The sequence below is a fragment of the Seriola aureovittata genome, chromosome 7 (assembly GCF_021018895.1).
Source record: "Seriola aureovittata isolate HTS-2021-v1 ecotype China chromosome 7, ASM2101889v1, whole genome shotgun sequence".
NCBI lineage: Eukaryota > Metazoa > Chordata > Actinopteri > Carangiformes > Carangidae > Seriola > Seriola aureovittata.
In genome coordinates this window covers 4,586,243-4,614,063 of record NC_079370.1, presented here as the reverse complement: position 1 = coordinate 4,614,063, position 27,821 = coordinate 4,586,243, and the positions used below count along the sequence as shown (strand labels likewise).

Genomic DNA, 27,821 nt, shown 5'->3' with positions numbered 1-27,821 from the left:
CAGAGGGGTGGAGCTAAAAACAACCCTGCCTTATTTGTGGAGGAGGCAGGTCCAGTAGGTGTGACCCAGCAGAACAAAAACACACATGTAAGACAGTCCCTGTGTCTGTCTGTGAGCGTCTTCTTCCACCTCCACACACACCCACACACACACACACACACCAGCCTCTGGTCTCTGCACTGAGGACTCCCCTGGGTGTGTGTGACAGAGACAGAGTGTGTCTAACTTTCTTTGCTGGATCTTTTATTCCTTTCATCCCCAAAGCCTCACCGGGAAAAGGAAACATGACGGACGCAGCGACCAACATGCGGCTGAAGCTGCCGATCACCTGCTTCATCCTGGAGATCATCCTCATCATCCTCTTCGGTGCGCTGGTGCAGTACGACCACGAGACGGATGCAAAGGAGTGGCATAACACCAACCACTCTAGTCACTCTGACTATGACAATGACTTCTACTACCGCTACCCAAGTGAGTGTCCTGTGGATGTGTGGTGTGTCGGGGTCAGAGGTTACAGTGGGGGGTCAGGGCTCGGGGTCAAAATGCTCAAGAACCAGTGGTAGCAGCTTGTGCATTAGTCATATGTAACATTGCCAACTTGATGAGAATGGGTGCTTTAATATAATGCAAATTTTGTATTTTCTTTAATTGACCACAATACAACTAATTTATCCAATTTGTCCTTTATTTAGAAATTAACTACAATCCCCACGACAGCGAGGACTGTAGCCTCTATTTATGGGGCGCCTGCGTAACCCACTGCGCTACGCGACGCCCCTCAAAATGTTTTTAATCCAAAAATCATGTATCAGCAATTCATAATAAATAAAGATGAAAATCTGATTAATCCCCTGAAGACTTAATCCTCATCTCTCCTGCACACCAGAATAACAGATAAAGCACCAAATATTGCAGTTGTATTGTCATTTTGGCCTCTTGGTTTTTGGGCATGGCCTCACTCATGCATCACTCTTTAGCCTTGAAGAATAATCTCATTTTAATGCAACTTTACAAACAGTTTTTGATGCTGAACTTGACTCACTAACACCATAATCTCACCCTCTTTTACATGCTCCCTCAGTGATTTTATCAGAACTGTAAGTATGCCATGCTTGCATGTTGCTTCACCTCATTTTCACATTAAAAACATTTGTGTTTTTGTATTTAAGTTAAGTGTTAGCACTGTTAGCTCACGTGGGAAATGCTGTACTCTGTGCAAAAGGATGACAAACTGCTGAGCTGCAGTGTTTCCCTAATTGGATGGGTCCCATTCTTTGTGAGTGAACATTTCATAAAGATGTCTTCCAGTCGGCTGCTGTCCCACAGTGGCTGATCCACTGATCGTTAATTTCCTGATTTATATGGATTGATGGTGTAGAAGTAAAAAAAAGAAAAAAGCTTTTTTTTTTTTCTTCACAGGCTGGAGGAGAAACACAGGCCACTGATTACAGTCTGTCACAAGCTCATTACGGCTGCTGCCATAAAACAAATTCTCTCCACTGACACTTAGTGCGAACAAAACATGAAGCTGTTTTTTAGTATTAACTAGGGCTGTCCCAAACGATTATTCTTTAAACGATTAATCTAGCGATTATTTTTTCGATTATTCGACTAATCTAACGATTATTTTTTTTATTAACCTAACAGTAATTTTATTGCAATTATTTTCCAGTTAGTCATTTAATATAACAATTTGCCCCGTCCAACACACACACACACAAAAAAAACATATGCCAGATGCACTTTGCAGAGTCTGCAGACTACCACACTGTTGGTGTCAAGATTAAAGTATTCCCAAACTTTGGAGGAATACTTGAATACAAAGATGCAAATCATTCACGTAGTCAATGACTTCAATTACGTCACCGCGTTGTCCCAGTCCGTGCGCTGCGCTTGTATCCAGGTAAACCAAAGACGATGGATATAAACGGTCCCATTAGAAAGTTCCGGTTTTGTTCTATGAACATTTACCCTGTGTGGTTTTACACGACGCGTCGACACTAAAATTCCACGTCGAATAACTTTTATAATCGACAACGTCGATTACGTCGGATAATCGTCCCAGCCCTAGTATTAACTAATCATAACTAATCTTCAGACCCACAATGAATTTATAGCATGAAAATCTATCTTTTCAAATGTATGTTTGAATTTTAAAATGGGATAAAAACATTTTGAGGCACGACGTTATTACTATTCAGCCCTGTTATATTAACTGTACAACTATTTTCTAACAGCAAATTGTGAAAAAACATGACCAGAGCCAGATTACATTTTCTTTTATCAACATTATACAGAATTGATGAATGTTGGGGGCCATGGTTCAGGTGGTAAAGGTCACTGACCCCTGGGTTGGTGGATCAATATCCGGCTTCCCTGAACCCAGACTGTGTCAGGAAGGACATTCGACATAAAACCTGTGACAAATCAAATATATAGATAGTGATCCACTGTGGCGAAAACCTCACATCGGCAGCTGCATCTAAACAACAACAACTAAAACATAAAGAAATAATTAATGTATCTCCAAAGTTGTCAAATGTTAACTGTTAACTTATTTAATTTGTTGCCATAATATCAGCAAGTTCAGTGTTTTTCTGTTGAGGCTTCAGTTCAGGGAAAGATCATTATTACATTTTGCGGAAAAGTTGTAGGTGAAATAGGAGCGGCCATATTTGTTTTTACAGGATTTAATCAAATTACAAACTTCCCCCCATGCAAGACACAAACAAGTACAAGTCCGGTGTGTTGTGCTGTAGGAGTTTGTAAACTGGAAAAAGCCTTGCACATAATCCATGCAGCATTTTTTTAATCCGTTTCATAATATATAAATGTAACATCAACCAGACAGTGTTGTAAATTCACAGCTAAATACAGTTAAAAAGTTACATCTCTGTGTCTCTTCCATTTCCATTTGCAGTTAAAACTGACACGCGTGTTAAATTTACATCAAGTAACTCTCCTTCTCGGCTGTTCCACCTTAACGAATCCACCTTATGTAAGGTGACTGACGGCTGGCGGGCGTGTCTTAACAACTCAGACACTGTCATGAATTCACCTGGATATCTCTCATAGTTTTACCTCAGTGTACTGGACGTGGATCTGTAACTGTCTCCAGTATTTTGAGTATTTTCAGGTCACAAGTAACAAAATATTAATCTGCTGTCGACATAACGCTGATGACTCTTTACACTAAAACAAAAAACTAACAACTCATGCAAGTTGTATTGTGACAGTAGCAGGAGATGAAGTATTTAAATCAAAATGCAGAGCAGTTATCAGGCAGTGGAAGTCGTGCAACAACAGCAGAAATACCAGTAGAAAATAGTCTGTCGTCTTCCCTCCCTGTCTCAGGTGTAGGGGTGAATGCCCCCCCCCCAGGCAGAGCAGAGAATAATGGGAATGTAGAGATACAAATGCTTTCTCCTTTCTCAACTATGATGTTTAATTCTCCAGCATGCCAACCGCCTTCCTACAGGCAATTAACTGTAATGTCGTCCCCCACCTTCCTCGTGGCAGCTGCTGAACTTTTCACCTTACAGTGGCAACTAACCTGAGGCTGAACGAACCTGCCTCAGACCGACGCTACAGAGAAAAGTCTGTTAAAGGGGAAATTCAAAGACTGTCTTCTTAAGAGAAATGACAGTAATCGTTAGTTCAGACACCTTTGTTCACTGCCAGTGAAGTAACGTTCATGTTTTCAACAGGATGAACAGTAATAACTTTGGAGACCCTTTAATTTTTCATCTATATTTGCTCTGTGCTCGGTTTATGACGAAATACCTGCAAAACTAATGACATGTCGCTAAGTAGCAAATGTTAGCATGCTAACATGCTAAACTATGAAAACAAAGCTGGCTATACATCAATATGTTAGCATTGTAACTCTATGTTAGCATGACATTAGCATTTAACATTTATCTGCTGGTTTGGCTGAAGACACTCGGTCTCGGTTTTATATTTTGTCATTATTCACCTTCGTTACAGTTATTCAACTTTAAAAGAAATCCTTTAACCTTGTCTTCCTCTTCCACCTGCTACTTACCCAGCAATCCACCCCGGCTCTTGCTCTAACACATTTTGATAGCGTCACACTGCTTTCACTTTTACTTCTGACACACCTGACTCATATACCTGCCGCCTCTGCAGGACTGTTTCAAGCCTCGGAGGGCAACTGTCTGTCTGAGGTTAGAAAAATAAGATCCGGGCGTGAAGGTCCATTAGGTTTAACGGCTTCAGATAATCTTTAACCTGACACCTTCGCTGTCATGGGAATCGAAACCCGGAGAGATCACCGTCATGTTTCAAGTGCTGTGTGTACACAACCTTCATGCTCCATCCTTACCGCACCGCCGGAGGAGACAATAAACAGACAGGTTCCCGCTCTGCAGGGCTTCTATAGGGCAGGACAGGGACAGATATCTGACTGTTTCCATCTCTTTATATGAAGCAGGATCATGTGCATCAAATCCGCTGTTTGTTGGTGGTCATAGAGTCAATGTATTGTCTTTTTCTATATGTTCGTGTGAGATAATGCAAGTGAAAATATGCCTCCGTCTTATATAACAGATTCCCTGAAGGTGATGGAAGAGGCTGCCTGATAGGTCACAGTTTTGAGCCTCATAGCAGAAAAAAATGTTAATTTTAAAGCACATGCAATTGAAAATATGATTAGTGTGTATTTTCTTACTCATTTCACATTTTAGTTTTGTTTTCAAAGTGTCAAAATGACTTCAGTTTCTTTTTCTTTTTTTAAATTTGCACCATAGCAGACACTGCGATTGTTTCTATGTCCTGTTTCAGAGCCTCAACTCAGAAATCCATTTGCACAGATTTCAGTGGAGAGTTTTAATGTCCCATGATGGTTTAAATGAGCTCCAACAGACACACGGTGACTGTGAGACACTTGCTTTGATTGCACGGTGTCCTCCTGGATGTCACCACGCAGTATCTGGGCCAAAATGCCAACGGGGACACTGGCAACACCTCCGGCCTGGGCCGTGCCAATTAATGATCACCATGGCGACAGCAGCCATGGCACAGTGCAATATTGTGTGTGGCAGTTTGGGACAAATAACAAGTTCTAACGAGTTAGAAAGCAGAGTTCACAAATGAGAGACTTCAGATCCATGTAGCTGAAAGTCTTTCACACGGTGGACCAGCTTCTTTTTTGAAAACACAGAGTTATTGTATATAATAACTTAAAGCCATGAGTTTTTAAAAATGAAAACCACTTTTCAGCTCCTCAAAGTTACACTGTGGAGTCCGGAGCTGAACCTGAAGTCCCTGTTACCCTAAGCTTATGTAACTGTGCTCATTCTAAGAGAAAAGGCTGTTTTCAATGACAAAGCCCTCGAGTGACTCAGTTGTTGGCAGCCATCAGCTGTTTTTGTTCACTGAGGCTTTTGAAGAGCAGATATGAGGTTGATCTAAACGACTGATAATGCTGCCAGCTACTTTTTACATCTCTGTTTTTCCATCGTAAAAATTCTTATATGAGAACATTTCTTATATGTCACTGAAAAGTTATATCAGTCAATTAGAGGTGTAACAATTGTGTGGATCAACAAAGAAAGAAAGAAAGACACTTTTTGAACTCAGCTCAGAACTCCAGCTTATCAAATTTGCTGCTTTTCTCAGTTTTATATCACTGTAAGCAGAATATCAGGCACAATTTTTATACATTTTATAGACCAGACAGTTGAACAATTAATAGAAAAAGTAACTGGCAACACCTAAGATTAATTTACTAATTTTTCAAGGCAGCAAAGGGAGCTGCAATCATCAGAGGCAACACCCAGGAAGAGTAAAGTGTCATCTGCATAGAGATTTTGGTTCAATCTGATCGATAGAACTGAAACCTCCAGCCTGTAGAAAACAATAAAGGCCACAAATACTGACAGTGTTTTCTTCACTGTGCAGGTTTCCAGGATGTGCACGTGATGATCTTCATCGGTTTCGGCTTCCTCATGACCTTCCTGCAGAGATACGGCTTCAGCAGTGTGGGCTTCAACTTCCTGATCGCAGCCTTCGCCCTGCAGTGGGCGACACTCATGCAGGGCTTCTTCCATGGCATGCATGGAGGCAAGATCCACATCGGAGTGGAGAGGTATGTGTAAACCATGCATGTATGAATGTACACACACACACATATACACATGAACACACATATACACATAAACAATATACTGAATATGTAAAATATGTAAACTACCTCTGTTTGTTCTTGGCTCTGTTGTCTTAATGACATGTCAAAGCAGGTCCGGTCACACCCTGAGGCACACACACACACACACACACACACACACACGTAAATCAACTTTGACACAGAATGACAATAGCTCAACATGTTGTTATAGAGACAAAAACTTAGTTTTAGACGTACAGTCATCATTAAAGAGAGGCTCAAAAACTAAACTAAAACTAATTACTAATTAACGTAAAGTCTTTTGTCTAGAACAAGACTTGATCCCTTTCTAAGAAACAGGAGCATCGTGTGCTTATATAAGAAGCCGTGACAATTTTACTGTTATCACATGTCGTAAATGGTTTCCAACCTGTGGGCCTCGGCCCCCTAGTGGGCCGTGAAGGTGTTGCAAGTGCGGCTGACAAATCATTTGGGAAACAGTATAATTTTGGTGAAATTTTTTTAAATATAAATAATGATTTTAAACATAAACATAAAAAATATAAAAAAAATAATAACTATAATATATATAGTTATAATAATATATGATATTTAATAACTCGAAGCCAGAACCATGACTGAGAAAACATTCAACTCAGGTAACTCTGTCTGAAGTGGTGGATTTGTAATGACCTAATTCTGCAGTTTCATTAATACAAGCAGTGATTGTCTGGGTTGTCTAATCTTTATTTTTATTGTTATGCACCAAAACACTCACGCAAATTCCTTCTGTGTTGAAAACCTACTTGGCAATAAACCTGATTCTGATTCTGGTTCAACTGTGTCTCTTTCAGCATGATCAACGCTGATTTCTGCACCGGCTCTGTGCTCATCTCATTCGGCGCCCTCCTGGGTAAAACCAGCCCGGTCCAGCTGCTGATCATGGCCATGTTCGAGGTCACACTGTTCGCCGTCAACGAGTTCATCGTGCTTTCTGTCCTGGAGGTGAGTCGGAGGAAACACGCCTCTTCCATCCGCAGCTCAACACAATATCGTACACACCAAAGCTGAGAACTTACTTTGTTCCAGGCCAAAGACGCCGGCGGCTCCATGACCATCCACACGTTCGGAGCCTACTTCGGCCTGGTGGTGACCCGAGTCCTGTACCGGCCCAACCTGGACAAGAGCAAACACAGGAACAGCTCGGTCTATCACTCCGACCTGTTCGCCATGATTGGTAAACATCTGGCACAGCTGGACTTTCCTTTGACAAACAGAATCTTGTCTCAGACCGACAGTTTAAAGTTACAATTCTCTGCTGTTTTTTTGTTTTTTTCCCATCTTGTTGTACCTCCACGTAGGTACCCTCTACCTGTGGATGTTCTGGCCCAGCTTCAACTCGGCCATCACGGCTCACGGAGACGACCAGCACCGCACAGCCATGAACACCTACTACTCCCTGGCAGCCTGCACCCTGTCCTCCTATGGCATGTCCGCCCTCACGGCACACGACGGCAAGCTGGACATGGTGAGGACACGTGGTCATCACTACTGAACTTTATTCTGGTTTCCAAAATCAAATCAATGAAAAACTAGAATTACCTTTGACCTTTAGCCCCCAAAGTCTCCTCGTGAATGTTTGGACCAAATTTGAAAAAATTCCCTCAAATTTTGTGAGGTCACTGTGACCTTGACCTTTGACCTTTGACCACCAAAATCTATTTCGTTCACCTTTGAGTCCTAGTGTATGTTTCTACCAAATTTGAAGAATTAGAATTCGTTTATTCCTGAATTAGATATCGTGTCCACGAGAACGGGACGGACGGACAACCTGAAAACAATATGGCTCCTGCTCCGACTGTCAGAGACATAAAAACAGTAAATGAAAAGGTTAAAGTAAATAAAAAACAGCAGGCGAAATAAATACCCTGACACAGGAGAAACCAGAGGGAAAAAACAAAAAAGGTTTTTTGTAACGTCTTGACTTCCTGTCAGGAGGTCTGATGATGAGTGACTCACCTGGTGGTTCATTCCAAAAGAAGCAAAGTCACCTGTCATCTGAGATCAAGATGGGACATTCCTGCAGAGATGGCAGAGACTTGACAAAGGGAGGGGACATACCATGTGACCTGTTGATAGTTAAGACAAGTCGATCAGCTGATAGATTCAGCTCGTCTCTGATGCGTTCGACCTGTCTGCTGCCGCAGAGTTTAAGAGTTCACAAAGTCTGACGTGATCTAATCTGCGGCTCTACGGCTGATTCAAAGATTTAGAAAACAAAGGCAGGAAAATCCAAAGTAAATAAATAAATTGAGCAAATAATTAATTGAGTGTGTGACACATTTTAACACAAGATTGTTCAGAGCGGGAAATGACAGAGGGAGTTATTATTGTGTGTTTATTTCGCATAATTAATATTCTTTTTGGTGGCTCACATTACATCAGTCTTTGTGTGTTCATCATTTCTCTACACAATATAATTTAGGTGCTTGCAATAAATACGTTTTGCACTCAGAGATTTCCCATCGCACACCTGTGGCTTTGTCGTGTGTCATTGTGCAACGTTACATCAGAAGACATGTGCAAACCGTCACACGTGGAAGATTTAATGTGATATGATTAAGTGCTGAATATTTGTCCTCTGTCCTCTCGTTTGTCTCTTCATGTCCCTTCATGTTCCCCAACCAGAGACCAAGAGAAGTCTTCGGTTGACTGTTCAGTTATACTATATAAGGTTTAAACGATGTTTTAAATCTTCCTCTGCAGAGCCAGGAGTAAAACTATGATGGTTGTGGGTTTAAAACTTGATATGAGTTTATAGGTTCAGTGCAGCAGTGATTTACAGGATCAAAGTTCCTCTGCAGCTGCAAAATGCTTTAATATAATAATAAAAAAGCATCTGGAATCTTATACTTTTCCTCTCTTTAGGTCCACATCCAAAACGCTGCGCTGGCTGGTGGCGTCGCAGTGGGAACAGCTGGTGAAATGATGCTGACTCCTTTCGGCTCCATGATTGTGGGTTTCTTGGCCGGCATCATCTCTGTGCTGGGCTTCAAGTACCTCTCAGTAAGGGCCATTCAGCATTTTACCTGAAGATTTTTTCCTCAGTCACAAATACCTACACTTCTGTTAGAGCTCCGGATCCTTTCTGCTGTGAAATCTAATACAAGCGTGACGCTAACAGGCATTTTATTACTGTAATCGGACCTAATACAGTCAAGCACAGATATCACATTTAAGTATCACAGAGGAGACGTTTGAGTGGCTTCAGTGTGGGATTTGATTTCCACTAAGAGCCACTTTTATTAAGACGTTTGTGTTCATGAAACTATAAAATGTTCTTTAGTTTATGTAGAATTTCCTCCAATTTCAACCACCAAACCGACACAACCTCATGATCAGTGTCTTCTTCTTCTTCTCCTCCTTTCAGCCCATCCTGGAGGACAAACTGAAGATCCAAGACACCTGCGGGGTTCACAACCTGCACGGCATGCCCGGCATCCTGGGCGCCATTGTGGGAGCGATCGTGGCCGCTTTGGCAACTGTGGACATTTACGGAGACGGGTAAACGTTTAAACGCACTGATTTGTAAACTACACCCTGTAAGAGTGTGTAAACAGGAAGTAGAAGCGATGTCAGCCTGTGGCGTGTGTGTGTGATGAGACGCAAACCATCCTGAGTTTCCACATTTTTCTTCTTCAGGGTGTTTGAATGAGTTGATCTCTGTCAGGAGTGTGTTTATTCACAGATTCTGTGTGTGTGTGTGTGTGTGTGTGTGTGTGTGTGTGATTGTGTGTGTGTGTTTCAGTTTGGCAGACGTGTTCCCTAATGTGGCGAATGGAAATGTAGAGGCGTCTTACCAAGGGGTTCGTCAGATCATTTCCCTCGCCGTCACCCTGGGCATCGCCCTGCTGGGAGGCCTTATTGTCGGTAAGTGTGCCCCCCCCCCCCGGAGAAAAACGTACATTTCTGTGTCACCTGCTTCTGGTCACCTGGACTCTGATTTGACCTGCTGTTAAACGATAACTTCTTTTCTTCTGGCGTCAGGTTTCATTTTGAAGCTGCCCATCTTCGGCGCTCCCCCTGACACCATCTGCTTCGAGGACAGCATCTACTGGGAGGTGAGTTTGATTCAAATGAGACGGTGCAGGTGCTTTATTTGGAAGGCTGTAATTTCTGAATAATTTCCTGCAAATTTCCCCTGAAAAGAAAGAAAACCTCTTACACAGAGAAAAAAAAGAAAAAAGGCAGAGTTCATGCAATTAATTAATAGAATAACTGTGAGAGTCTTTAGTCAGAGCTCCGCAGGTCAGCTGATCCCCAGGAAAGCACATGACACGACCTACTGTATATGAAGAATAAAGTTTCCAATAATAAATCAGAGCTGAATTAATATGTATTTGTGCTTTAATGGAGCCGTTCTTTCAATAAAAGTCTGATCCTCCCTGTAATTACAACCAAATTACAGAGTCCTGAAAATCATAATGAAATTAGAGACCCGTAATGTAAAGTATCTGACTTAAAACTATATTCTACAGGTTCAACTTTTCCTTATAGTTTCTCTGTAACGTTTACCGGGCAGAGGCTTGTAATTTAGAAACTTATTGGTTCGATAGTAATAGTCTTGTTGTCTTCCGGCAAACGTACAATACAACATATATAAAGAGGAAAAATTAATGAATATTTATTTGCGTTTAAATGGAGCAGATCTTTATATTTTCCCTATAATTAGGAGTAAAATTTAAGATTATTAAGATTTTATGAAAATGTAAAAATTATGATGTTGACACTGTTGTTTGAACTGAAATAAAAAAAGTCATCATTAATCCATAAGATGGCGCCGTCGCACCAGCAGTCACATGTCAGTGACTGTGACCACGTTGTTAAGGCGGTGGCGCTGTCTGACCACCAGGTGGAGCAAATTCACCTCCACCTCAGTGTGATGAGGCAGGTGGACTACAGGAGCACAAACCCTCCTGGATGATGTCACACCTTTTCTCTTTGGCCTGACGTCATGCTAGATTTTTCTCCCACAATGCAATGGGACACATGGATGTGGCTCATCATGCTTTTGATCCTATATCTATATGAGTACACTGTAGGTGATCAAGTGCACATACTGTACATACACATGCCTATAATGTACATGCAGTACAACCACATGCAGATTTATGGCTCTTTTGAGATTTATCACATAATTTAATTTAAAATGGAATTGATTCATTTGTAAATAAATGTGCAGAACATGAGCTTCAGTTTGAGAGATTAAAGATAAATAAGGATAAAATCTACATTTTAACATTTTAATAAAGAAATTATTTCTTTTCTATTTTTACTATCAGTCTTTTTTTTTTGTAGTAATATTTTATTGATCCTCTGTCCTCTGTTTGCATCAATGACATCAAACAATAAGTCATTTATTGCTGTTGTTTCCTGTCCTCGACTCCAGTTCAGCTTTTTGATAAACATCTGAATGAATCATGAAAGCGTCTCGCTCTGCGTTTCTGTCTCAGGTTCCTGGAGAGGAGGCGGCTCATGACGACCAGTTGACCACTGTGAGGACGGAGGAGGTCGAGAAGCTCAACTGCTAGAGGCATACACACACACACACACACACACGCACACACACACACACACACGCACACACACACACACACACACTCTGAGGTTTTAACATCCTAGCACTTGAGTATTACACCCTGTAGGTTGTAAAAAAAAAAAAAAAAAAATTTAATTTACCCCCATGTCAACTGCTAAATGTTTATTTTTAATGTGTAAAAACTCACAAATTCACTCTTTGTTTTTTAAATCCTGGGGGGAAAAAAAAAAAATCACATTTTCAAAGGTTATTTTCTGCCTCGACCACTAGAGGGGGATGTAGAGCTGCGTTACCCTGGACCACAGGCCTGAGAGGAGGCTGGAGATGATGTGTCTATTTCATGAAAAATGCTGTCTAATTGTCCCCTAAACCGGGCCAAGACACGGTTACAGAATTTAGCCAGAGCCGAACCAAAGACAGAATCCTTCAGAGCCAGAAACCCTGAGACAGAAAATTAAAACAAAACAAAAAAAAGGGTTACATGTTCAGAGTAAAGCAGTTTGGTTTTTACTATTTCCTTTATTTTAAATAAAGGATTTTCATGTAAAACAATACACGAGCATAATAATGTTTTTTTTTTAATGTATGTATTATCTCCTAATAGTTTAGGTTTGGGATTTTCAGTGATTTTATTTTTAATATTAAACTTCGTTAGAATAGAAATCCAATAGATTTTCAAATTGGCCCTAAATGTATTTGGTAATAGCTGCGTTCACTGTTTGACACAATTGTTCTGTGAATTGAAAGTATTTTGAAACGATATTGGATTCCTTTTCACAAAATAAAATGTTCAAATGTCTCGTGTCTCATTTGATATTTAACATTAAACTGTTTGTATATTGTTTTATAATGAGGGCGGATGCAAAGTGGGATAAAAAACCAGTGACATGTAGATCATTATAAATCAAAAATCATCATTAAAATAAACAAAAAATTAAGTTTTCAATAAGGAATTGATCAATTAATACATTTTTTCTCGCTGTTTAGAATATTATAATGATTTGGTAATTTTATAAAATGCAGGAGAAAGGCAAGTGGCTCTGCAATCAAGTCAGTGCTTGTTGTGATGAAGGCCAGTCATCATTAGTCCTTATTTTTTCTTGAAGGCTTAATGACTGTGTAGCAATCACGGAGGAAGGGGTTAATGCCTCAGATCCAGATGGGGTTTGTCTCTGCGTAATTAACACACTTTCACTTTCAGGGATCAAACAGCCGAAGGAAGCGAGCGTCCTTGTTAGATACGGTCTCCTCGGGGCCTGAGTATGAGGGGTGATTAGTGCCACTGAGGAGGAGGAGGAGGAAGAGGAGGAAGCAGCATCATCAACAAATTACTCTGTTAAACAGATCTACTAGGAAAACATTTTCAGGGCCTGTAACGCTGCTTTGTCTTCTGTCGGCAGATGGCTCGACTAAGGAGAAGAACTTCTGCTAAGTTATCCCTTCACTAAGCTGCGCAGATTAACCCTTTGTGCCTGACTGATGAATCACAGTTTAGTTCGAGTGACAGCAGTTTCTCTGATATTCACCAAGGGCTCAAAGCACCTCAGGTTTCTCTGTTTTATCACAGAAACCGTGAAACGTTTAAATTCAAATTGCAAATCCTGGACAAGAGACTGGATCCACTGATTTCTTTCGCTGATTTTAAAGTTTTAATTGAGTCTGTTGACTACACCTGTACCTGCTCTTCACTACTGTCTCTCCGTCTCTTATCTGCATTTTAAATGTCTTTTAGTCTTAGTATCTGTTATTGTTTATGATATTTTCTACGAAATAATTAAGGTTGAATGAATTAATGAAGTCTGTGCTTGTGGTTTGGAGACAGTCATGTTGAAATTCAATCATCACAAATGAGTTTCTGCTTTTTCTGAGTTTGTCTTTGACGTGTCACAATCAAAGTCTTTGTTTACACTGCAAACTTTCTTTTCATGGCTCAGATTCACCAAAACGACATCACTGCATCATCCAAAGACAAAGAACATTTATTTTTTATTTCTTTTATTTAAAACCATCAATAATTATTTTTTGGACAGGGTTGGGACGTCCTAGCCGCTTGTCCATCTGCAGTAGTGGATATTTACCACGTGTTTTAAACCCTTTTGTTCCTGCAGGCAACAGGAGCAGCGTCACTCACCCTGAACACAAGAGTACAGTACATGTCTTTACCTGTGGCCTGTGTTTGTCATTTGCTGATGTAGTAAAGCGAGCCAGTAGGAAAATAAAAATCATGTCCATCGACGCTTTATCTTTATTTAATTCAGTAGGAACTAAAATCACTGTGATTATTGTGCTGCCCACAGAGCTGATGATGCTTCCAGTCATTTTCTTTCTTCCTGTTTAAACAGATAAATTCAGAGCTGCCTTCATCCTCCTCCTCCTCTCATCTTTTTCTTCTTTTTTTTTTTTTTTACTTCAGCGTATTTGAAATTAATTTCTCTTTTGACTTTTAAGTTTAGTAAGCAAGCTATTAGCATACCTTAATGATGTCCTTCCTCTGTGCCTGCCTCTTTATGGCATTAATCGCCCCTCATATAGAGGGCCCCTTCGCAGGCTGCAGGGGCCTCGTCTGACCCCCCTACCCCGATTTGATGATGGTACCTCGGCGTGAACAGGCGCCGCAGCCTTTTCCCAGGAACGAGAAGACAGGTGGACAGCTGTTTACTGAATAGGCGCTCGCACTGAAGAGCTTAATTGAGCTTCATAGGGCTAATTAAAATGCAGAGAAAAATAATCATGATTATGGTAATTATTCTATTGTCTAATACGTCTTCTGGAGATGTGCTTGTTTGGCATCATACCTGCAATATGTTAAAGACTCTGAAAAATAAAAATAGAAATCTTTTTGTGGTCTTCAAGCCTGTAGCACAGCTATCATTATACTGGATGAAATCATCATGTTAATTGTTTTAATTTCCATTGCTTAATAAGTATTCTGCAGCAGCCTGGTATAATAACTGCATAATAACATGTAATTAAATCCTGCAGAACAAATTGTCTCTGAGTTTGACCTAAATGATCAGCTGGGATAGCAGCATTACAATAAGTTTATGTAAGAGAATAACAAGACGCTGTTTCTATAATTCACATAACTTCTAAAACACAAAGAGGAGAGATGAAACACGCTCTTACCTGGCCGGTCACCTGCTGCACATCTGTCACTGTGTGTGACTTTCTGATGGGTCAGGATCAGTGACAACTTTTATTTTCAAATGTTTGCTTCAGCTCCGGCGTGTTGTAGATTTAACCCTGATACAACCCAGTTTTCTGGGAGGTGCAGAAGGAAGAAATTAAACATGTGACATAGTGTGATATACTTCACCATCCACTTCAGTGTTTTATTTGATCCCATGCACATGCATATGAGTACATTAAAAGACAGCAGGATATGATAGCAGCACATCTACAGCAAGCCACATGGTTCATTTTTTTACTCTTAAAAAAAAGCACAAAAAAAAACACTGAAAATGAGTCCAGTAACTGTAAAATCATTGCTATTGTTTTACCTAATTACACTATAATCTTAAATGATTTCCCACTTTCCTCGAATGAAATATCACATGTGAATCCAAGAGGCTGCATTACACTCTTGACCTAATCACTTCTCTTCTCTACATGTGGCCCTTGAGCAAGGCACGGCATGGGAATGGTGCTGATCGGCGCCTCGGGGCGACAACAGGGTTGTTCTATAAGCAGCTGTAGCCTCCTGTGGCTCAGCCTCCAGCACGTATGCGATTGTTGTCCTTAACACCGCTCTGGAGGTGAACATAATGGGTTAATAGGCTCCCTCAGGATCTCCCGGTCCCCCCCGTGGGAGCCCTCAGCCCTGCTCGCTGCCCCGCGGAGGCCGTAATGGGCCGAGGCTCAAAACCTCCGTGTCATCTGACACACTGACAGCGCGTCAGAGACGGATGAGGTTAACACTCATTTGTTAGAAGATGCATCTCTTCATTCACCACATGTGGAAATAATTGTGACGAATGTAACCAGATTTTAAAAACCTTAAGTTTCATGATTGTAGAAAACAAATAAAACCAGGATGTGGATTAAAGTAAAAAAGTTTCACAAAATCAACATAAAAAGGAGAAAACTTTTTAACTTCACATCTCTGTTTCTTCTGTACAGGAGTCAGAGGTGATAATCCTTTGATTGTGTAATTATTCCACATGCTTATGTTTTTGCTGAGATCCTTCACAGCACAAAAAAAGAAAAAAGAGCTCAGTAAATTGCACTCAGAGTATAAATATCAACACCTTGCTGGTGCATCTGGAAGTGCACACTCATCAGAGTTAATTCAACACTCGTTAGAAAGCTGTTCCAACTCTCCAATCAACACACGTCAACTCTGACTGATCCATCACTGAATAATACGGGAGTTTAAGTTTGAAGCGCACAGGTAGCGACACGATGCAGAGAAAACAGACTCTGAAATGAAATAAAATAAACGTGAAGCCTCGGACTGTTCTGGAGGGAGCAGCGACCCAGTGAGAGGTTGTGACTGATGCCAACTCAGCAGGGTGATGATGGAGCAGGAGGGGTGGGGGTGTCGTTGGTTGGGTAGATGAAGGGGGGGGGGGGGGGGGGGTTGCTGACTAAATGCAGGAAGTTGTTCAGCTGGAGAGGGTTTCAGCCACTTGACTGAGGGGAAATTGCTGACTTGGAAGTGCTTCACTTGAATTTCCTCCCCTGAAAAATGGCCAGCCGTGTGAATGCCAAATCAACAAAAGCAGTGGTAGTGTTCATTTCAGCCCCCGCGCGATTGTTCTCCTTGTTCACAGCTCGGCCGTGGTCGACAAATCCTGCGTGTGAAAGCGGAGAGCGAACCGCTGCGCCTGGACCTCCCCTCAAGTCAGGCATGAGCGAATATTGATGATGATGATGATAATGATGATGATGATGATGATATTCTCAGTTCAGGGCTAATTTGTTGAAATTGATCATTTTTAGCAGGTGGTGACTTTCCTCTTCAGCAGACAAATCATATTTAAAGCACCATTTTCTTCTTCTTCTGTGTTTTATTTGAAGTGTTGATCAATAAGAAGATATATTTGTGGTTTTAAGAACCTAAAACCATCTCAGTGTAGTTTTACATCTCCTCTCTCAGGCTTCTCTCTGTAGCTCTAGTAACAACAGGTCGGTGAGCCAATCAGAGGAGAGGAGGCTCTGAGCCTCTCTTCTGATTGGCTGACTGTTTTCTGAGTGATCCAATAAAAATAAAGCAGATTTCAGGTTAAAAACACTCAGAGAAACCAAATCCTGTAAAGGTTTGGATGGTGGGTCCAGGTGGGCGGGGCTTGGTGACTGCTTTGTTGTGACATCACAAAGTTCCAGAAGTCCTGACGGCTGGTTTTAAGGCTCAGTTTCTGAATACAGGCTGTGTGCATTTCTCTGTGGACTGAGGCTTTGATACTTTCACAGTATTAATATAGAAGCTAGACCTGATCTATAATCACACTACACATGGACATGGAGACCTTTACACTGGAGGGAGCTTCAAATAATTTTGTGTATTTGTGCTCAAGTTTGATTTTTATGACGGCTTATTTCTTGAAGCAGCCGTAGGGACTGTACGAAAATTATTAGGAGGGAAATGGATTTTGAGCAGGGGAAGATCCTTTAAAATTTTCTCACCCTGATTAATATTTTATTTCCACCTTCCACTGAGCTGCAAAGAGTTGAGCTCAGTTCATTTAGTTTCAGCTAATAACTTTTTATCTAGTAGCTCTTGGGTCAAATAGAGTGTTTGGGATGCGCTAATGTTGGGTGAACAGAATAGTTCCATTCACAGGTTAAGCTTTAAATCTTGATGCACTTAAGGTTTTTGAAGTTAAACAATTTTTTACCGATTCAACACTGTTATATTATTTAGAGATACTAGAGGGGAAGGTGGTGCAGTGTTTTTTTCAGTAGGGTTCATAGAAAATTTAAAATGAAGATGAAGAGGGATTTTCTTTATGATAGATTCCCTACCCACACAAATAACTTTCATACACTCCCTTAGAGAAAGAAAAACCAATTTGTTGCCAACGCAGGCACAAAGATGTGTTGGAAGATACAAAAAAAACAAAAAGAAAAACATTGTTGGTGTATCTTTTAACACCGAGATTCATCTTTGGCCGAAATTAAAGCCCCAAGGATTCAAAAAAAAAAAACAGATTAAGTCAAGTTCTGCCACTTTCCTCTTTAATAAGAAGCTTTTCTCGGCCCTCACTCTCAGGGTCTCTATTACTTTAATTCCTCGGGGTCATTATATCATTGATGTGCCACTCTGTAATTCACACGTCTCTTTATCCTTCCTCAAACTGCATACCGGCCCTTTAATTCTGCCTTTAGATGACTAAGCAAACCAAAATTTAACACCCTTAGATAGAAAGAAGAAGAAAAAAAAAAAAGCTTTTTGCAATTAGGAAGATCTAAAGAAACCATATTCATCGGCCGGCTGAATGACCATTGTGACAGGAGAGGATCACATTTAGGGCAGAATGGGGCAGCCTTTAATCCCAGAGTTCCTGCGAGGTCCCCTGGCTTAGCACCCCGTGCACTAACAAGGCCTCCCACCGGACCCATTACAAGAGGGAAAACCAACAAAGGCAGTTATTACACACTCCTTATGAAAGACACCGGGGGTGAAGGGGGGCATGCTGGACACCACCACAACAATAGAGTACTGACTGACCCCCCCCACCACCGCCACCGCCACCGCCATCACCCTTCCCCTCTCACCCTTACCTCCACCCCGCCACCAACCCGCCCCCGTCCGCCTACTCCGCCAAATCAGCCACTTCCACCGCACGCATGCCTCCGAGCTGCAGGCCATTGTGGGGGGGGTGGGGGGGGGTGGGGGGCTTCATGGCCTGTTAATTGAGTGAGCCCATTGAGGGGAGCATGTGGCACAGCAGGGCCTCACCGGGGGCCGAGTCGGGGCTGCGAACGGAGGGAGGTGGCTAGGGGAAGTCACGCCAGGCTAGCAGGGAGGAGAAGAGAGAGAGAGAGAGAGAGAGACAGAGAGAGAGAGTGATGGCGGTTTGAATCCTGCTCTCTTTGAACATGTGGAGATGAGACGACGTGAAGGATCAGGTCCTGACAACGATCACAGCAGCTCTCAGGCCTCCGCTCCGGCTTCCAGTCACTGATGCTCCTCCACGAATCTCTCAAAATGCACCTCTGATGGCCGTTTGCCACATGAACCCTCCACGCCTCTCAGGTCACCTGCCAATCATCACCAAACTCCAAATATTGGAAAATATCAAATATTGAAATGTTCAGGGGCTGGAACAGTTAAAATGTTCAGTAAACTGGTGGAAAATATCAAATATTGAGTGGCTGACAACCCACACACTTTAACACACACTCACACATCTTTAAGGATGAAGGTGAAGAAAAAACACAAGAAGCCGGAATTAAATTTATTGTTTCCGTTGTTGTGGATGAACACTGGATGTCCCCCATGAGAGGACTGCAGCAGCAGCAGCAGCAGCAGCAGGTGGAGGAGGGTCTGGCTTGGAAGAGGTGTGGAGGTCAGGGTCAGAGACACGTAGCTTCATCCCCGGGGCCTGGTGGACCTGGTTTGGGTTCTGACTCCGGCCAGTAACGGAGAGATTTGTTTTTCTTCAAAGTTATCCTTTACTCTGCACGGTTTTATTTTTATGAGCATTAGCTAGCATTAGCTAACCTTTACATGAATATAGTCCCATCGTCTTCATATAATCGTGTTGACTCATGATCTGCATCTCGCCGTCTGTAAGAGGACACTTGGAGAAGCAGCTCACAGTGAAGCTCACCTTCGCCTCTCTCTCTCTCTCTCTCTCTCTCTCTCTGTGATGTCAGACTTTCTGAGTCGACTCCAGCAGATCACGCTGCCATTTGTGCTTTGAGTTATTAAGACTACGTCCACACCTTTACGTTTTAAATTGTATACACACACACACACACACACACACACACACACTTTTGAAAACGTTGCTTTGGTTGGAAAACTCCGGGTTCATCGTCGCCTGGTCGGACGAAAACTGAGACCTTTGGAAATGATGACATAGACACCGACAGTCGCGGACGGAGCCTCGGCCTCACTGCATCATATGTCTTCGTCGTATTAGACGACTCCTCCCTCAACTCCGTTTCACTAAACCACAACGCTGCAGAAAGACACAGACAGATCAGACTTGTGTGGAGGCGGCGATTGTTTTCAGTCATAAGGAATCGACGGGATTAAAACCAAATCTTCGGTGTTGGGAACTGTGAGGACTCAGCTGCTCTGGAATCAGTCTGAGGTTTGTTTGCAAGAGATCTACAGAGCTCAAGCACTGAACCCAGATCTTGACTTCGCATATGGTATAAAATTATGAACTCATTCAACTGTTGAGATCCATCATATTCAGTCGTTAAACTCTCGCTATCTGCGTTTGAAAAGGTCCCTGAGGGACGAAGGGTGGAGGGGGAGGGGGAGGGGGGTCCACCGAATCCTCTTCTCTTACTCCCCTCACACTGCACATTACCTCATTCTCATCAGCGCGAAAGACAGAAAAGAAAGCTACTGATAAAAAGGGGAAGAAAAAAAAAACTGAATCCGATACAATCGAAAGAGAAAGAAGACGGCGAGAGGGAAAGATGGGGGGCATGTGTTAATTAACGAGCGACTAATCTCAACCAAATTAATAACCGGGTCATGGATGTGAGGAAGAGAGGGATGAAAAGAGGGGAGAGGGGGGAAAAAGGGAGAAAAGAGGAATGTAACATGATGGCTCTGGGTACGCCGATGGGAATTTTGTCCCTGTCTTTTCCCCATAACCCCTCCTAACCTCTCCCATTCTCCTCGGCGCTCCGATCACAAACCCTCTTTGTGGCTCTCCCAAAAAAACCTTTATCGGATGCCAATTTGCATAAAGGCAACAAGCAACAACACTTTTCTCTCTCTTCTGTGGGATAGGACAGCAGCAGCTCCTCCCCTAGCAATGGCAGTGCAATTCTTCTTGTTTTAGGACACATGCACACACACATGCACACACACACACACACACACACATGCACACACACACACACACACACACACACGCACACACACACCACACACACACACACACATGCACACACACACAGGAGCATACGTGCAGGGTGACATGACGATGAATGTGCTTGTTTTATGTTTCCCTCGGTGCACATACTGTACGTATGTGTACAGTGCTCGTACACACACATGCCGAATACACACACACACACACGCACACACATGCACACACATGCTAATGCATTCATAAATGCAGCTCGAACACACATGCACACACACATGCACACACAGAAAGCCCTCGCACAGCTCCCTTTTGAGCGTAATTAAAACAGGAGGTGCTCACACAATACGCTTTTGTCTTAGGGCATGGCGAGGGGGAGGCGGGGCGAGGGGCCGCTGCATATTAATTAGGAGGCTATGGTGTGAAAGCCAATCAGGCGTATTAAACAGATGACATACTGGGACAAATATGGTACTACTTTCTCTCCGCTCTCCCACGGTGGCGCACGGATACAGGCGGGGGCGCACCGCGACTTCCGGCCGTGGCACGCTGCCAGCGGTTGGAAAATTAGCAGCAGGAGCTGTTGGGATGAATTAGCGGGCCGAACAATGCGGGAGGCTGTGTGCTACGCAGCAGGGAGACGAGAGGTGGCTGACAGCATGAATGTCAAACCAGTAGGTGGTGATGTTGAGTCGAGGAAGCTCAGACACTGCACAACAGCTCCTTTTGTTTTTGTTTTTTTTTTCTCCCCTTCTCCATAAGCCTCAGAATGTGCATTCAGACCTGGAGTAATTAAATGAATGTAATCAGAAAGGTATGTTTTGGATTTCTGATGAAGCCCTTTCACAGCCAACAATGACGAAGAGAAGAGACGTCACCTGGAAAAGCAAGGCGCCCAGGAAACAGACTTTTTACTCCGAATGAATGAAAACAATATCGCGCACAATAACCCCCGCGTCTCCATTGAGAGCCCGGCTGCCGGCGTACAGTATTTCCCTGACAACAAAAACCGTTAGCCCAGATTTAGCGTCAGATGCTCATTCCAAACTGGACACATCTGTTTGGTTATCAATAACGACAGGACTGTTTGGCGTGCGGGCAGCTCCCCTCTCTTTCTCCCATTCACAACTCTGTTAAAGGAGAACAATTCAGGTGTTATAAATCACCGAAAGGGGAGCGAGCCAGCGAGAGGGTGACAGGCTGTACAGTGGCAGAGGGAGACCTCCAGCACCCTGCCATCGTTTTTTTTTCACATCCTCCTCCTGGGCCACCCAGCTTCATTGACGTGGGCGATCCCAACCTCCGTTTCTTTGTTTTTCCTGCTCAATTTCCCTTTTCTCCGGGGTTTCTTTTCTCCCGGCGCTCTGTGTTTGGTTGCAAGGTTTGTACCCCATTTCCTTCACGTCCTTTTTTTTTTTTTATTCGTTCCTCCTAACGCGCCAATTGAATTTGTCTTATTCAGTTAATCTCTCCTGCTCTTTCTCGGCCTTTCTTTTCGCTGTGGCCTATCCACACCTATTCCTTCCTCTTTGCTTTTCCTCTCGTTGCCAACTCACCCCTCTTTCGTTGTCACCCTCCCTTTCTCATTCTCACTAACCCCCCCCCCCCCCCCCCTCGGCTCTACCCATCCCTCTCTGCCATTTCCCCAGTTATGGGGCACTTTGCTGCTCCTGTCTTTCGATCTCCGCTGTTGGCACTCAGTTCTGAGCGACCGGCCCAGTGTGTGCGGAGGGGAAGCTGTGTGTGAGCAAACGGGTGCCCACGCCTGCCCCCGGCGCCACAAAGGAGCCATTCTTCGCCCATCAATGGCTTCCATTAACGCCGGGCCCTCTGCCTCTGGAGGGGATGTCAGGCTTCCCGAGATGGCACACAGAGACGGCCATTAGAGGCAGGAAGCCGGGGGTAGGGGCATCATGGGAGAGCTGCCAGGGCAAAGGAGGAGAAGGAGGGGGGGACAAAGAGGGCATGAGGCGGCGTTTTGTGTTCTGAACTCAGCCCTGTGCATATACAGACATAAACCCAAAAGGACACATTTATTCTCCCACACACACACACACACACACACACACACACACACACACACACACACTGATAAATGCATTTGTGTGTGTGTGTGTGTGTGTTTGTGTGCATGTTAAGGTTCAGCTACTGAGTGCTAATGAAGGCTGATACTGAATTTTTATTTACTTTCCATTGATAATTGTTGAGTTGTTGTTCTGCACGTACAAACATCTATTTGACTCCTTTGGTTCCAGTGTTTCAGCACCGGGGAGTAAAACGCACAGACACCGTGGCCGAGCCTCCGCGGCACACAGGGCCTCTTTGTAACATATCATCGTGTAGCATCAATTAAACAAGAGTACGCACACATTTAAATTCTTCATTATGTGGACAACGTATAACCCAGCACAGCTACTATCCAAATACAAGCAAACACATAAAACGTAGAGGATAATTCTGATGATATTCTATATTCTGATGGTTGTATTACTCAGTACTTCCCAGCTTCTCTTCCTTTGTCCAACTGATGAAGATTTAAAGCTTCTGAGTTTCTATATATGAAATATATGTGCATATGAAATAAAATCATATATATTTAAAGTATAGCCTGTATGTGTAAAAATTACATTAGAAACCTGTTCAAAATTGGAACAATATCATATATTGACAAAAATGTTGAACTAATAGAAATATGTAAGTTGAATATGTCGTAGTGATATGTTAGATTAATATATATCTGACCCAAAGCCTGTCAGTATATGTTCATATTATATATGTCAATATAAAAAATAAACACATATGTTTAAATTTATCATGAAATCATATACAAACATATACAGGTTTGATAAGTGTGTTGTTTTGATGAAATTGTATTTTACTATGGTATTTCATATATGATATCAACTTCATAACTTCATATATCCATAAGATGTATATATGTCATAGTAATCTATATTCCTATAGGTGACACATATGGGGACATCACTCTTCATATAAGGACATATATGTCATATATCTGTCATAAGTCATACTATAGTAAGGCATTAAAATGTCAAAAAACCTCAAAGTATATGATGTCAAAAAAACATCCTATTGCTTTTTCCAGTGACAACTATTTAGTGAATCAATGGGCTGTAAGATCCAAACAGACAGGGATTTAAACCATTGACCCTCAGATAAAGAGGCTGATGCTATACCAGCTGAGTATGTAAATGCTATACCACCAGTATTTCATAAAAGAATAACAGTATGGTATGGCAAAAAATGTTTTCACAATATCCATGATTTTTTTGGGAAATTTTTATGCCTCACTATACTATGACATTTTATGCCATAATATACTATGATGTTTTTTATGATGTTGAGTTACTATTCTATGACATGTTATCACTTTTTTATGGCTTACTATTAAATGACTATAATATGTTTTTGACATATATATGCCTTAATATAATTTCAAAAAATCTAATAGTATAGTAATGCATGAAAACTTCTAAAAAAAAAAGTACAGTACAGTGAGGCAAACAAATTAAAAAAAAAAAAGGTCAAAGTATAGTATGGCATAAAATGTCAAGAAAGCTCTAAGTATATTATGTCAAAAAAACATCCTATGTTGTTCCACTTACAACAATTAGCTTAAACAGAGGGCTGTAAGAGTCTGATGCTATACCAACTACTAGTATGTCATCAAAATGCCATACCAGCAGTATTTCATAAAAGAATAACAGTATGGTGAAAAATGTTTTCAAAATATCTGTGACTTTTTTGCTTGACTGTTTTTTTTTTCTTCTAATTTTTACGCCTTTCTTTACTATGATAATTTTATGCCATACTATACTATTATGTTTTATGACATTTTTACACCATACTATACTATGACTTTTTATGACAATTTTATGGCTTACTATACTAGGATGTTTTTTGACATTTTTATGGCTTACTATTCTATGACTTTAATATGTTTTTGACGTATTTATGCCATAGTATAATTTCAATAAGTGTCATAGTATAGTGAGGCATAAAAATGATGAAAAATGTCACAGTGCAGTAAGGCAAAAAAGATTCAAAAAAACGTCATAGTATAGTAAGGCATAAAAATGTCGAAAAACGTCACAGTACAGTAAGGCAAAAAAAATTTCAAAAACCGTCATAGTATTGTAAGGCATAAATTAAAAAAAAAAAGTCATAGTATATTAAGGCATAAAAATGTCAAAAAATGTCACAGTATATTAAGGTAAAAAAAAGTAAAAAAAAACGTCATGGTATAGTATGACATAAATTTAAAAAAAAGTCATAGTATAGTATGGCATAAAAACGTCATAGTATATTGAGACATAAAAATGTTGAAGAATGTCACAATACACAGTAAGGCAAAAAAACAAAAAAAACAAAGGAACCTCATAGTATACTAAGGAAAAAAATAGTAAAAAAAAACGTCATAGTATAGTAAGGCATAAAAGTATTGAAAAATGTCACAGTACATTAAGGTACATTTTCTTTTTAAATGTCATGGTTTATTAAGGAATAAAAATGTCAAAAGTCACAATATAGTATTTAAAAAAAGTCATAGTATAGTAAGGTATAAAATTGTTGAAAAATGTCACAGTACAGTAAGGCAAAAAAAAAAACAAAAACGTCATAGTATATTAAGGAATAAGAATGTCAGTACATTAAGGTAAAAGAAATTTAAAAAAACGTCATAGTACATGAAGGAATAAAAATGTCAAAAAAAGTCACAATATGGTATTTAGAAAAAAGGTCATAGTATGGCATAAAAAAAAAAAAAAATTTCCAAAAAAGGTCATAGTATAGTAAAGCATAAAAATGTCGAAGAACATCACAATACACAGTAAGGCAAAAAAAAAAAACTCATAGTATAGTAAGGAAAAAAAAATTCAAAAAACGTCATAGTATAGTAAGACATTTTTTGGCATTTTTATCCCTTACAATACTAGTTCATCGAATTCCTTACCATACTATGTCTTTTTATGACCTTTTATGCCTTAATATTCTTTTTTTTGACATGTTATGCCATACTATACTATGTCGTTTTATTCCTTACCATAATATACCGTTTTTTGTCATTTTTATGCAATACTATACTATGAGTTTATTTGGCATTTTTTGCCTTACTATACAATCTAGTTTTATTCCTTGTCGTTTTTATGAGGTTTTATGAGGTTTTTTGACATTTTTATGACATAGTATACTATTACGTTTTTTGGCATTTTAATACCTCACTATACACTGTAGTTTTATTCCTTACCATCCTATGTAGTTTTTATGAACTTTTATGCCTTAATATACTCTGGTGTTTTTTTGACGTTTTATGCCATAGTATACTATAACATTTTTTGACATTTTCATACCTCACTATTCTGTCATTTTATTCCTTACCATACTATTACGTTTTTTTGACCTTATATGCCATGCTATACTATGACATTTTTTGAAATTTTTTTGGCATACTATACTATGACATTTTTTTTGTTCTATGTAGTTTTATTCCTTACCATACTAAGTCGTTTTTATGGCCTTTTATACCTTGATATACTATGATGTTTTTTTGACATTTCATGCCATACTATATACTACGTCGTATTTTTGACGTTTTATGCCTTACAATAGTATTTCATTCGATTACTTATCATACTACGACGATTCCATGACGTTTTATGCCTTAATATATTACGATGTTTTTTTGACATTTCATGCCTCACTTTACTATGTAGTTTTATTCCTTACCATACTAAGTCGTTTTTATGGCCTTTTATACTTTGATATACTATGATGTTTTTTTGACATTTCATGCCATACTATATACTATGTCGTTTTTTTAACCTTTTTTTGCCTTGCTATACAATGTAGTTTTATTCTCGCTGTAAGAATGAGAGGTTCCCCAGGTCCTTCATTCCAGCAGCTGTCAGACTCTACAACTCCTGCTCTTCCTGACCATGTGAAAACTTGCACTTTTTCATGTACTTATCATGTGTATTGTGTATATTGTATTTATTGGTGTATATTGGGTGTATATTTGGTGTATTTTTGATGTATATTTCCATAGATGTTTATTCCATAGATGTTTATTTTCTGCTGTGGTGAGTGAATTTCCCAGTTGTGGGATTAATAAAGTTAATCTAATCTAATCTAATATACTATGACGTTTTTTGAATTTTTTATGACATAATATACTATGACGTTTTTGAAATTTTTATGCTTTACTATACCATGTAGTTTTATTCCTTGCTGTGCTATGCTGTTTTTATGACCTTTTATGCATTAATATACTATGATATTTTTTGACGTTTTATGCCATACTATACTATGACATTTTTCGAATTTTTTTTTTACCTACTATACCTTGCCCTTTTTTGACAATTTTTTACATCACTATACTATGTCGTTTTATTCCTTACCATACTATTTCATTTTTATGACCTTTTATGCCTTAATATACTATGGTGTTTTTTTTTACGTTTTATGCCATACTATACTAGGACATTTTTTTAAATGTTTATGACATAAAATACTATGACGTTTTTGACATTTTTATGCCCTACTTTACCATGTAGTTTTATTCCTATGTAGTTTTTATGACCTTTTATGCATTAATATACTATGGTGTTTTTTTTATGTTTTATGCCATACTATACTATGATGTTTTTTGACATTTTCATGCCTCACTTTACTATGTAGTTTTATTCCTTAACATACTAAGTCTTTTTTATGGCCTTTTATGCCTTAATATACTATGACATTTTTTGACATTTTTATGAAATACTATATCTTGCCCTTTTTTTTTTAAAGTATATTCTTTGGGCTATTTTATGCCTTTATTTGATAGTACAGTAGAAAGACAGGAAATGGGGAAGCAGAAAGAGGGGGAATGACATGCAGCAAAGGCCGTCTGAGGCGGGACTTGAACCGGGGCCAACTTCAGCGTGGACTGTACCCACTACACATGGGGCAACTGCTTAGACCACTACGCCACACGACTCCTCTACCTGGCCCTTTTTTGACAATTTTTTACATCACTATACTATGTCATTTTATTCCTTACCATACTATTTCGTTTTTATGACCTTTTATGCATTAA

General features: G+C 40.4%; 1 protein-coding gene across 1 annotated transcript; it reads left to right on the top strand.

Moving 5' to 3' along the window:
- Positions 1 to 92: 92 nt before the first annotated feature.
- On the top strand, positions 93 to 12,525 carry rhbg (Rh family B glycoprotein). Its single transcript, XM_056381569.1, has 10 exons — positions 93 to 471; positions 5,923 to 6,109; positions 6,982 to 7,132; positions 7,217 to 7,364; positions 7,489 to 7,655; positions 9,056 to 9,193; positions 9,558 to 9,691; positions 9,936 to 10,057; positions 10,175 to 10,248; positions 11,641 to 12,525. The coding sequence occupies exons 1-10, from the start codon at positions 285 to 287 to the stop codon at positions 11,716 to 11,718; spliced, it is 1,386 nt and encodes a 461-aa protein (XP_056237544.1). The 5' UTR covers positions 93 to 284; the 3' UTR covers positions 11,719 to 12,525.
- Positions 12,526 to 27,821: the final 15,296 nt, after the last annotated feature.

What these genes read in the sequence shown, in the direction of transcription:
- rhbg (XM_056381569.1), top strand. Translation starts at nt 285, where the DNA reads ATGACGGACGCAGCGACCAACATGCGGCTGAAGCTGCCGATCACCTGC. An exon ending in ATCCACATCGGAGTGGAGAG is followed by an intron (nt 6,110 to 6,981) that starts GTATGTGTAAAC and finishes TGTCTCTTTCAG; the next exon opens with CATGATCAACGCTGATTTCT. An exon ending in TCGTGCTTTCTGTCCTGGAG is followed by an intron (nt 7,133 to 7,216) that starts GTGAGTCGGAGG and finishes ACTTTGTTCCAG; the next exon opens with GCCAAAGACGCCGGCGGCTC.